The 12,379-nt window shown below is 56.1% G+C and overlaps 2 protein-coding genes across 2 annotated transcripts; both read left to right on the forward strand.

Annotated features, from left to right (window-relative positions):
• Positions 1-4,582: 4,582 nt before the first annotated feature.
• Positions 4,583-9,124, forward strand: E0L32_008971 (uncharacterized protein; the record flags this gene model as incomplete). Its single annotated transcript, XM_031143884.1, has 4 exons — positions 4,583-4,785; positions 4,850-4,952; positions 5,015-7,705; positions 7,769-9,124. 4 exons carry the CDS (start codon positions 4,583-4,585, stop codon positions 9,122-9,124), a joined length of 4,353 nt encoding a protein of 1,450 aa, XP_030991491.1.
• A 1,922-nt stretch (positions 9,125-11,046) lies between these two features.
• Positions 11,047-12,117, forward strand: E0L32_008972 (uncharacterized protein; the record flags this gene model as incomplete). The annotated part of the gene is made up of 3 exons (XM_031143885.1): positions 11,047-11,316; positions 11,364-11,609; positions 11,683-12,117. 3 exons carry the CDS (start codon positions 11,047-11,049, stop codon positions 12,115-12,117), a joined length of 951 nt encoding a protein of 316 aa, XP_030991492.1.
• Between the last annotated feature and the right edge of the window lie 262 nt (positions 12,118-12,379).

Raw genomic sequence — 12,379 nt, forward strand, 5'->3', positions numbered from 1 at the left:
GATCTTGGGGTCGAGGTGACGAGCTACTTGTTTTAGCTCCCGGGCCGTGGCAGTTGTGTGGGCGTGAGTGGGAAGCTCGGCGAGCCGTGAGACCTTTTATCGTTGACGCTTTCTTCACTCGTCTTGCCGCTAATCCAATCCACTCTCAAATGTCAAGTCTTCGACCCACATTGCGCAGACCTGCTAATCAAAGCTTCCCTCGCCCTCTCTGCTGCTAGCCTCTGGGTAATGTAGGTACCTGGCTCTGCTGATATCATTCCTAGGACAGGACCGACAGATTGACCACCAGGCCGAGTTCACACATTGGGCCGACTCCCATCTGTGAGCCGACGACGAGTCGCACGATACAGCGCCTTTCCATAACAAGGAGTCGAGGCTTCAAGTTGTTTCAGTGACCACGGTGCGCCGATCCGGTTGGCCACCAGGAGGAGTGGGTGCACGGGAGGTGTAGCCCGCGTCTCAGCGTTCTCTGGAACTCCTCTGGTCGAGCCGGACGAGTCAGAAACCCAGGTTCGTCCCATGGGCACCAAGACGGGAGGGAATGTGAGATCCACGTTGCGTCGTGCTGTATTCTCGGAAACTTTGCCATCGCTCCCTACGTGAACTCTGCTCAATCTGACGCTTGCGCCGTGACAGCGATTCTGGGCTGGGAGGGTGCATCTTGCAAAGAAGTAGTCAGGCCAAGGAATTCCTAGGCAAGTATGTAGGTACGTATGGATACACACACAGACACCGCACGCACGAATACCTTGTCCATCGGGCTCAGGTGGTAGCCGGCTTGGTTGGGTGTAAACCGGTACGCTACAGGGGGTCACCCTATTGCAGGCATCATGGACCGTACCCGACCGGATGAGAACGATATCAACTCACTCTGTGTCAAGTAGTACCCCTAAGCCACGAACAGCCCCGCGCTGCACGCTGGGGGAAGGACATCATCGCAGATGACGCCTACTTACTTGACCTAGGTAGGATACCTAGGTATGAAGCGGCTGCGTTACGGCGGCGAACCTCGCAGCCACTGTCTCACCGCGGGCTCATGAGGGTAGTGTCCCCGGCCAATAGATGATGGACAGGACGGTTGCTTGGCTTGCTTGCGCCAGCCAAGTGCCGCAAAAAGCTCTTGCTTTTGCGATCCTACCCGTGTATAAGAATAGAGAACTGCATGCCTGCGTCCTCTCGTGATTGCCGGAGGGCTGCGCGCTCATACTGAAAGAGCTCCCTCAGATGGGAGTTGAGGCTTTCGAGGCCCGTATCCGAATCCACAGACACGCCCGTCTCGAGGTGTTTTGCATCGCCAACATCCAAGACACCGAGTTCGTGATATTCTCATGTAAATGGGCCAGATGACTACAGGAACGCTGCCGGTCCATTCATACTGAGACCAATTCTTGAGCAGGGCGTGCTTTTCGTCCTCACTTCTTTTCACCTTGGAGCGGGCCCGGCCCCTGTTGGCCGTTTACGAAGGCTTCTCAACGCACGTTGGACCACATAGCGAGCAGGGCTCTGTGCTGGGCAGCTAACCACACAAGTTTGGCGACTTACTCTCCCATGACTGTTTCTCACTGCCGGGCTTTGGTCTCTGTTGGTTTCGGTTGTCGTTGTCTGCACATCTCCCATCTACACAGTAGCCTCGGGGGGCTGCTAACAGAAGTACTTGATTATCTGTCGAACCCATTGGATTTTAGGTACCTGTGGGATAGTCCTTCCAAGTCCTGGAGCAAGGAGACGCATCGCTAATATCGACGTATCTCCTGATGAAATTCTCTCATCTATTCTGACACCGTCTGACACCCGCTTGGAAAGTATGGGAGTGTGTGAGCAGAATTGAGCATTCTTGACAACACGATCTGAGTAGATACAAGTACTAGGTAAGCCTCCAAATAACTAGACGGACAATACATGGATACATACACGCATACGAGACATCGGAGATAGACGCCATGCAGCACGAAGCATCATTGGTAGCAGAGGCAGCTGTGTCTCTGTTGTCACCGCCCGGGTACTTTAAGGCTGTTTGGCTGGCTGCTGCTAGGGATCTTCAATAGAAGCAGGAAAGTCCAAAAAAGCAATGGTCGAGCATTTACTCAATCTGGATGTGGCTTCAAGAGCCTGAAGAGCCTGGCGCCCCTGCAGGCGGGTGGGCACCGCTAACAAGGGTCATCCCAGGGTAAATCGCAGTGTTGGCTCGGGTCCAAGTTGTCCAAAGTACTTGGAGTCAGTCGCATTCTGCAGGGACAGGAACAATGCTGGCTCTCGTCGAGGCCTTTGGTACATCACTAGCCCGGGAGGGATGAAGGGTCGTCGACAAGCCCCCATTGTTTGAAGCGTGGACACCACCCACAAACGCTCTCTACTCTTCACTGAGCATTTGGTGCTGGATCTGTTCTTCTTGTTCTCGCAACAGCCGGCACCTCGATCACCTGTTTCATTTCCTCTGGTGTGCTGTAGTGCCGCGGAAAGGGAGGTGGGTGGGCAGTCGACTGTGTGCTGGTCGTGGTGGTGGCGTGGTGGGGGTCGAGAATTAGGTAGGTATGGATGTAGTCGACATGGACAGCCAGGGAAGAAAGCAGAGCTACACAATGCACAATGGCCACAAGAGAGTGTCGCCAGTGGTGTCTGCTCGTTTGGTATTTGAGGGAATAAGAAGAGACAACCGAGTCTTTGGGCTTCTAGAGTGAAAACCGAAAGCATGGTACACTTCTCTACCTCTTCAGTCAACAACCATGGATGGGATCAGGACTGAGACATGTCGCCTGCTGGAATTGTGAGGTTTATTTTACTGTCTGTGGTGATGTTGCTCGCTCACACAGACAAAGACAGCGTAATGCTGGCCTGAGCAAAACATACAAGATGTCAAACAAACTTCATCGATCAATAGTGACCATCAGCACATGCTTGCTAGAGAGATCAAATCTCCATCTCAATCTCGGAGCTCTGCCGCGCAGCACCTCCTGATACTAACTGATGTGAGGAGGAGGAAGAGAGCAGCAGTAGTCAGTTATCAAATATGAGAGGAGGTGAATGAGCCATTCCGCCACGAGCAGAGCAGGGCATCACCACTGCTACCTGCCCGTGTACTTGTATGAGTGTGCAAACCCCATCAGCGCCCATCCACCACATGCGACCGGACGAAATGGGACTGAACAACCTCGAGCAGCAGCCAGAAACAGCATCCCAACTTGAAAGGGCACAACACCTCCAGAGAGAGAACAGAGGGTGGCAGAGGTACCAGCAGGTACATCCCCACTCACACAACACAGCAGGGCCACCCATCTCCTCTTAGTCTACCCACACACCCACCCACTTTTCCTCGCCTTGTAGTGCGGTTCCAAGGTTTCGAGGTACTCGCGGGAGCCACCCAAATGACCCTACCTTGTTAGGTACCACCTCGACCTGTCTCTGCCGGGCCCTGCCTGCTGCTCCTCCATCCTCCTCCACTCATTCTTTTCCCTTCGCTCTTCGCTGAGTGCCCATCCTCACTTCGACTTGCCTCTTCCCTCTCCCCAAGAAACGACTGCTGCTCCCCCCCGGGCATTCTCGTCGACGAACCTCGTCCTCCCTATGCGGAGCGGATTTGCAGACAGGACGAGTCTTTCGAGCATCCCGCCTATTTCTTCTTTCTCTGTATCTTCTCTTTCCGTACCTAGAGCCGACGGTTACTTGTTTCACGGTATGGGTCCCCATTGTTCCCTGAATGCCTACTTCACGATCCCTCGGGTGCCCGCAGCGACTTGCACTGCGGACCAGGGGACTTGCTGCGATACACGAGTCTTCCCATTTAGGACAGATACTGACCACTGCATACAGCCGTGTCGATTCGCGACTACAACCACCCTACGATCTATGCTGTCGGGCCCGCCATCATCGAACGCAATAGCCCTGTTTGGCACTCCCGCCTTGTCGCAGGCCCGGTCAAACCCGTTGCTCCTTCGCTGCGCTCCTCGACCTCTACCCCAGGAGCTTTCGGGACGGAAGGACCTACCGATCATCTTCAACCAATCCATCCTCAGCCTAAGCTTCGTGGGACCGATTCGAGATCGTGCTCGACTGCCTGCGAACCGACCAGGCCCCAGCGCCCTTTGCAAGGGCTCCGCGACTCGGGAGCCCCAGCCACGGACCAAACCGAACAGTGGGCGGTCGTCTTGTCAAGTACTTGCTGGAAAGAGGGCAGATTCCTGACGGACGGGAGTCTGCGCCCTTAAGTATTCTATACGTCGAGAGCGGAGCAACCTGGTTGGGCGCATTCCATACTGCTCATGATCTCTTTGAGACTCACGGTCCGCGTTGAACCAACGAATTTTTGCTCGACGTGCTACCGACTCGCCGACGAATCTCCAGTCGAGCTCGCTGCACACAAATTTTGATGCATGAGGGTTTGACTTGTTCGCGCTAGGCTGCCTGCAGGTTTCGACCATTCTTTTTTGCCTTGCTGAGGACAGACACTGGCCACCGCACATTGCGTGACCTTCGCTCACGGCGAATCTTCTTGCATATTCTTGTACTTGGTACCACTCTGGACACGGAATCTACACGGGACCCCGCCGATTGATTGTGGGCTTGCTCCCAATCCCAAATTGCGGCCATGGCCGCCAATCTCCAGCAGCAGATGGCTGCTGGCCAGATGATGGGTCAGCAGAGGCCACAGCAGCGGTTCTCGCCCACCCAAATAAATCAGCAGCAGCTCTCCCAGATTGTGGTACAAAACCTGATGGCAAACCCCAACCATCCTCCAGGTTGGCAGGCGTCGGTTGGAATACCCGAGCGCATGGGAAAAGCCATCAACCTGTACGATAACAACCCCCAAGAAATCCTACCTTCAGTACTCGACCTTGAGCTAAATTGTTTGCAGAATCTCCAACGCCATACTCGCCACACCGGGCCAAGACTGGCAAAGAGCTGCACACTTCGGCCTGGAATTTGAGCGAAAAATGTTCAACGAGATGCCCGACAAGGTACGTATCGGTCTGGAGACATCCGTCTGACCCTGCATTGTTATCACTGACAAAATCAAAAGGCGACGTGGGAAAAGCAGATGAACGCGAAGACACACGAGATGTTTACGAAACGACAATCTAACGAGGCTGGCATTGCCCAGAACCTGCAGAACAACCTCCAGGCTCAAGCCGCGGCCCAAGCACACGCACAAGCACAGGCCGTACAGCAACAACAACAACAGTTGTTTCTGAACCAGAATGCGGCTCTGCAGGGGCAGATGGGCGGGCCGATGGGGCAGCCGATGCAGCGTGGACTGCAACACCTCCAACAACCTATGCAGGCGTCACCTATACCACAGCAGCCTCAACTCCTAGGAATGAACATGGCGAACCAGGGCATGCGAGTTATGCCGGGACAAAACAACATGCAGATGCCTGCCAACCAGATGAGGCCCAACGGCCCCGGGAATTTCGATCTGGGCCAGCTCTCCGCGGCGGATCGACAAAAGGTCGAGGAGTTCGCAATGCGCCTCTACAACAGCGCCGACGACGGCCAGAAGCAACAGCTGATGCTTTCACTTCAAAGCAAATTGGCACCGCAACAGATGGCGAACATCCGGGCGTCCGGCAAGGACCCTCTGATGTGGTATTTTTGTCAACAGGCCTACTCTTCACTGAAGAATCAGGCTCAAGCTATGCGCAATAGGCAACAAGCATTGAACCCGGCTCAGCAAGCTATGCAGCTCCAGCAGCAGCAGCAGCAGCAGCAGCAGCAGATCCAGAGGGCAATGAACCCTCAGATGATGAATGCAGTAGCGCAGCAGGGTGGCGGCCAGGTCACTCAGTTCTCCGGCTTCGAGAGCATCATGAATGAGCAGAAGCAGGGCATCATGGCTCAGCAAGCTGGCCAGGTGGTTGTCCCGGCTAACGAGCAGCAACCCGGCCGCAATCCTACGCCCCAGCCGATGCACAACATGGCGAACAATCAGCAGACCCCGAATCAACCCCAGCGAACGCAGCAGATGCAACAGGCCTTCAATGTCCAGAACCAAAACGCCCAGATGCGCGCCCAGGCGGCGGCTAAGCAATTGCAAGGACAGCCTGGAGGACTTGGTGGGCCCATGCCCGCCTCCCAGAGTCCGGCCATGAACACGCTCAATGCCCCCGTACGCCGTCCTCCTGTCCCAATGAGCCAGGCAGACGGGCAACAGCAGGTTCAGGGAGCCCCTCAATTCAACCAGCCTCTTGACCCTCGCTTTGCCCGGCTGAACCAAGGACCCATCTCGATGCCTGGCAATATGAACTCAAACCCCGCTATCAACAGCCTCATGGCCAATATGTCGAATGAAGAGCGCCAGAAATTCGCGGGGATGCCACCGGAGAAGCTGAATGAGCTGATGGCGAAATGGCAGCAACGACAGCAAGCTGGCAACAAGAATCAAGCTATGACGGCCCGCCCTGATCAACCCCAGCCTGGCCAGTTCAATCAAATGAGCGGGGTCAACCCGGCCAACATGATGAACCTGGGCCAACAGCCGAATGTCGCCGCCGTCCAGAACACGCCACAGAACCTGATGCAAGCACAGCTTCAGAGAACACGGATGCCCAACATGGCCCCGGTGTCCAGCCAACAGCAGATGGTTATGGATACCTTGGAGATTCCAGCGCAAATCATCGATCAATTCCCGGGTAACCTGCCGCAAGAGGTCAAGAAGTGGAAGGACCTCAAAGCTTGGATACAACAAAATCCCGTCCCCGACCAAATAAGGGAACAACTGGGTGGCTTACAGATGATGCAATTCAAGCAGATATTGGATAACCGAAACAAGCAAAGACTTGCACAACAAGCTGGAGCACAGCAACCCCCCGCCGTTCCTCCGAACCGACCCCAGAACATGCCTGGCGGGTTACCGCGAGGCCTTCCTCCCACTATGATGCAAGTCTCGCAACAAGAGATCGCCACTGCAAGAGCGAACAACAGCCAAGTCTTTGGCAATCTTCCCGACGAAACTATACGGAGACACATCATCAAATGGAGGACAGACCAGTTCATGAAGTCGCTCCAGGCCAACGGTGGGGGTCAGATGCCTGCTGGCCAAATGCAACCGGGCTTGTCACAACAGCTGCAGCAACCACAGGTGGCTCAGCCAAACCACGCTGCGGCCCAGCCAACCCCGGTCCAGACAGATGGCCCCCCCGCTGCGCAGCCTGTAGCCCCGGGTGGCCAGCCGAAGCAGGCTCCCGGCGCGCCATCTACTGCCGCCTCCGATTCTGGGAAAGCTGCCGCGCAGCAGAACCGGCCGGCAGCAGCCAATTCCGCACCCGGCGCTGCAGCAAACAGTCGCAAACGGCCAGTCGCTGAGGAAGCCCCACAGGCGCCTGTCCAGCCAGCGCCGACCGCACAAAAGACGACGCCTCAGCAGCCGCCGGCCAAACAGCGGACCGGCCCTCAACAGCTCTCAAAGGAGCAGATTGCGAAGCTCACTCCTGAACAGAGAGCGAGATACGAGGCAATGATGCGCAATCGCCAGCAAGCAGCCGCAGCCGCGCCACCGGAGCTGATGAACCGCCTCAAAGGGATGGGTGTCGAGGAGAACAGGGCTTTCGTGCAAGACAACCACCCAGATATCGCGATGACTCCACAAGAAAAGGCAGAAGTTGGCCAGAAGATCAAGCAGCTTGTCGAGACCATTGTCAAGGTTGGCAGAACACTCGGTCGATGGTATACGCTGATCCGGGACGACAAAAGGGCCAGAATGTTCTTCAGGACTGTGAGTACCCTAAATAGCACATGTTGTAATGCCGTTGTTCTCTATACTAACGATCTACCACAGCGATTCCGCCTCGTATCACAGTTCTCGGACGCCGACAAGATGCAGGTGCTCAAGGACACGTTTTCCATCAGTGCTGCAGAACTGGACCAGGCCAAGACTGTGCTTGACGGTATGTTGAAGGAGGTGGAACACCACCTCCTGAACCAGCAACAACAAGCCGCGCAACCCGTTGGCCAGCAGCCCGTTGTCACACATTCCCAAACGGCCAACGAAGCCAATGCGGATGATGTGTCAAAGACCGCAAACAAGGCCCACAACAGGTCGAATAGTAAGAGCGGACCTCCTGCGGCTCCCACGTCATCTCAGCCGCCCTTCCCCTTGCATGCTGCCTCACCACACGGGCAGCCTGCTTATATAGGCAAGCCAGCTGTAACTCAAGAGACGCTCATCTTGCCCCCGGGCAAGCGGCGCAAGACATCAACCGCGGCGACGGCTCAAGCGAACACGGCGTCTCCGCAGACGAAACCGCCATCACCCGAGATCAAGAGACAGCCCCCCGCTGCCGAAGCCCGCGCGCCACAGAAGCCGACCCTTCCGTGCGGCGAGCCCGGCTGCGATAACAGCTCCGGGTTCACGTCTGAGGAAGCTCGGCAGAGGCACATACAAGAAGAGCACATCAAGCCTTATGAGGATCCTTCCCAATTCTTGCTTGACAGCCTCGCCGTTACTCTTGGCGTGGACTCGCAAGGGCGGGCTCTGATCAACACATCACAGACTCCTTTGATGGAGCAAGGCCAATCAAGTCAAGGCCAGGCCCCCTCTCTCAAGCAAGAAGCAGCCACCCCCATGGCGCGAGCCGCGTCCATGAATCGGCAGGGAAGCACAGCAGGCAGCAAGGGCCCGGAAGCCACGAAGAATATGCCAGTATCGAGTATGGGAACTGTGCAAGGAGCCGCCCCAAGCTTCGCCGATTCCATACACGTATCTCAGTCGGATGAGCAGGCGACAAATCTGGCATGGCAACAGTCGATGGCTCTGGTGAACCCTAGCGACTTGATGCTTACCTTTGGCTCCGCGGAGCCAGCTGCTGGGGGTGCAATCACCGACATGCGTCTCTTCCGATCTTGGACACCGAACGATACGCCGGAATCGAGCAAAGACAGTGGCACATCCGAACCGAACAGCGACATCTCAGAGGGTGCCAATGTCGACATTGACATCAGCTGGCACCCAATGGATGCCGACATCCTGTTGAACATGGAAGCCTTCAAGATGGATTCCGAGAACCTGGACATGATGGGGTCGGCCGAGCTTGAGCCCCTTCCCCATTTCAATATCGACTGGGACAAGATGAAGCAAAACTTCGACGAGCCTCTCACGCTAGACATGAGTCTCTATTCTATGGACGGCTCATGAATGTTATGTCTGGACGTGGCATACCCCTCGAGTATGGTGGAAGTGCATCTTGTATAGGATCTATTGTTTCTCATACCCTTTTACTACGACATTCTCTCTGCACTTTAGTGTCGAGACTTTCTACCCTTCGGATTGGGCGTTCTCATGGAATCGATCATCTCAGGGGCGCGGGGGAGGTTCTCAAAAGCCGCCTGACAAGCTGTATGTTTGATCTTGCGAATAGGCTCACGATGATGTCGGGTGCTTACCGACCCACGACGAGCATGAAGGCCGAGAGATAAGGATGGTAGCACGGGCGACGGGGCACGGAAAAGTATCCATTGGCGTTTTTCTCGGGCATTTGGTTTTCTTTCGATGGAAGAAACTAGGGTTTCTCTTTTCTGATATCCTGCGGCAGTCACCGGTTGAGCACCCTTTCGTGGTTATCACGTTTCGCGTTTTTAACTTTCCTCTTTGATTGTTGGTTATATTCCTGTTCGCCACTATGTCGCGGTGTTGCTGCGTGCGCAAGGACGTGTCGGGGCGACGCCAGAGGGAGGGAGGGGTGTTGGGAGGTTGGTCACGAATGTTCTGAAGAAGGGCATGTAATGCATTATGGACGCGCGTGGAAGGAGGATGATGATACCCGTAACAACTCCAGGTACCTTTTTTGCTTGTATGATTTTCCCCAGCGGGCTGTCGACGCGTGGCATGGCGACCTTTTCCATGTTGTACGGGATAATATAAGATACCATGATGATTTTGCTGCCACTCTAGGTCCTTGGATCGGACTGACTGCCTATTTCTTGTCGCGAGTGAATTGTACCGAATATGTCCGGAGCAGACGCATGCATTGCATTGATGCGTTGAGTGGAGTCGCGGCGTTGCGCGTCAGGGTCCCCCCTTTTTCAAAATGAGCTCTAGCCTAGGTGCGTCAAGCCGTGTGCTTGGCCTTTGACACGAGCATCAAATCATCCCTTCATTCCGGCGGCGTCGCTTATCTTTCTGTTTGACGAAAGAAATCCAAGCAAGCAAACGTCATCGCAGCGAGATCCTAGTTCCAGCATGGTGACCGTCCGCTATTTGTATATAGATCGGCTTTTTGCATAACCAGCTTTTTATCACACTGGGAAGGCAGAAGAAGATGCATGATCTTGAGCAGAATACATCCATTTCCTCTGGGCGAGTGCCAGTAGTTACCTCATACCTCTAGAGACACTGCGATGCGGAAACGAGAAACGGGTTCTACACAGGCAGCTGGAGGGCACAGCGGGGATGGGAATCTGGAAGAATTAGCGCGTTGCAGCCGCTAAACCGATCCCAGGCTTGGGTGCAGGTGGTTTGTGCCACCCCCGTCCAGGCCCAAGCCTCATATTCCAACGCGCGACGTGCCTCGTTCGTTTACTTAGCATTTTGAAAGTACATACAAACACCCGCACTTTTCTTGTATGCACAGCAACGACACGTCTGGCTCGTCTGGCTCGCCTCTTCGCGAACCGGTGGGCTCCGCTATTCTTTCCCTCTGGCCCATGTGCCCTTCCTTACCTATTGTTCTCTTATTCCCCTTCTGTATATGAGATCACACCTGCATTCCCGCCTGTCGCCTTGACTAGGAACAAAAACCCCAGCACCCGCCTGTCGTTCCTGTCGTTCCTCTGCATCCTGTTACCTCCCACTTGCTTCACGATTCTCCCGCGTGTCTTCTCATACTAGGGACCTCCCCCCCTCTGCGTTTTGTGTCGTCGTCTGCCCATTATATACCTAGGATTAATTGGCGCCTGCATGTGCAGATAAACCTGCATACACCTACCTTACCTACCCGACACGCTTCATTTTCTGCCCCTGCACCTGCCTGCACCGCGCCGTCTACATCGCGTGCTTGCAGCCCGCCTACCTCGTCCAGCCGACGCAAGCCACACACACGCCTCTGCCCTTCAGCAGCCATGAACTCCTCTCCCACCAAGCGACGCGTCCTCGGCTCCCTCGATGTGAACGCGCCCTCGCCGAATTCAAGGCCAGCCCAGCTCAAAGACGCCAAACCCGCGTCTCTGTCTCCCCAGAAGGCGAGCATCTCCATTGCTCCTGCCACGACCGTCGTCCACGAGTCCGAGAAGCGGCAGGCTACCATGGCCGACGGAGAACCGCCGGCGAAGAAAGCGTGCCTGTCAACGCCCGAGCGGGAGCTCCAGAGCGCGGCTCTGAGCCAAGAGCAGGTAAGTAGCCACTTGCACGCACGCACGCACGCGTCTCCAAGTTGCAGGCCGAACAGTTCCTTGCTAACCTATGTTTTCTGCGTCAGACTGCAGCACAGAGAGACACCGACCGGCGACAGCCCGCCTCGCCCGCCGCGTCGTCCGTCTTTGACGAGTCCACCCTCGACACGTCCCAGGCCACCAACCTCACGGAGCCAGACCACGATGTCGCCGTCGCGGCCGCTGTCACGGCGCAGCTGCCCCCGGTAGCTCCCAGGCCGCGCCGGCGGATGACGCACGCAGAGTCCAAGGACGTATGTGACTGGTGCAAGCCCCCCCACTCCGGCCTTGACGGTCTACTAACCCTGGGTCTTTGTGCGTTTACAGGCAGCCGAGCGTCTCAGACTCCGATTCGCGCTGGCAAAGTATAAGGTCGCGACGGGCCAGGCCGACGTGCCGCTGGAGCAGCTGCAACAGCGTCCCATGCCCGGCGCGCCACTGCGGACACGCCAGCTCCCGACGCCGGCCGCCGAGCGCGAGGTCAGCCCCTCGACCGTCAGCAGCGGCGGCAGCCAAAGCGACGAGGGAGAGGAGGAGGTCATTCAGAATAGCCAAGAATCTGTCTCGGCCCCTGCAGCGAGGCGCGACCTGCCCAACTTTGCCTCCCCCGAGAAGGGTGCACTGCCGCGGCTGCCACCAACGTCGGCGGCGATCACTCCCCGGAGGAAACAGATCGAGGAGGAGGATGACAAGCTGACGAGCAGCGCGATACGCGGCGGCGCGGCCAACGGCCTGTTGAGCCTGAGCTTGGCGAGGAGCTGAGTGTTGCGCGTTGAGATGATACCCACCTTTTAGAGCAGGGCAGCGTTAGAAGTGTTATGTGTCAGAAGACTACCCCTCCCTCCCCGTGAGCGTGAGGCTGTGAGGCTGTGAGCAAACCACCTCTCAGAACAACTCTTGCCATTTTGCCAAGGCCCATCCATAGTCAGTCAGTCATATGTGAGGCAGTCCTGGCTCGCGGTGAAGAATTGACCCACCTTTTGGGCTCTCTCATGTGCAAAAAAAGCGCGCCGTTTTTCCAGTC

The sequence above is a fragment of the Thyridium curvatum genome (assembly GCF_004353045.1).
Source record: "Thyridium curvatum strain D216 chromosome Unknown NODE_62_length_255573_cov_84.952434, whole genome shotgun sequence".
NCBI classification, from domain to species: domain Eukaryota; kingdom Fungi; phylum Ascomycota; class Sordariomycetes; order Thyridiales; family Thyridiaceae; genus Thyridium; species Thyridium curvatum.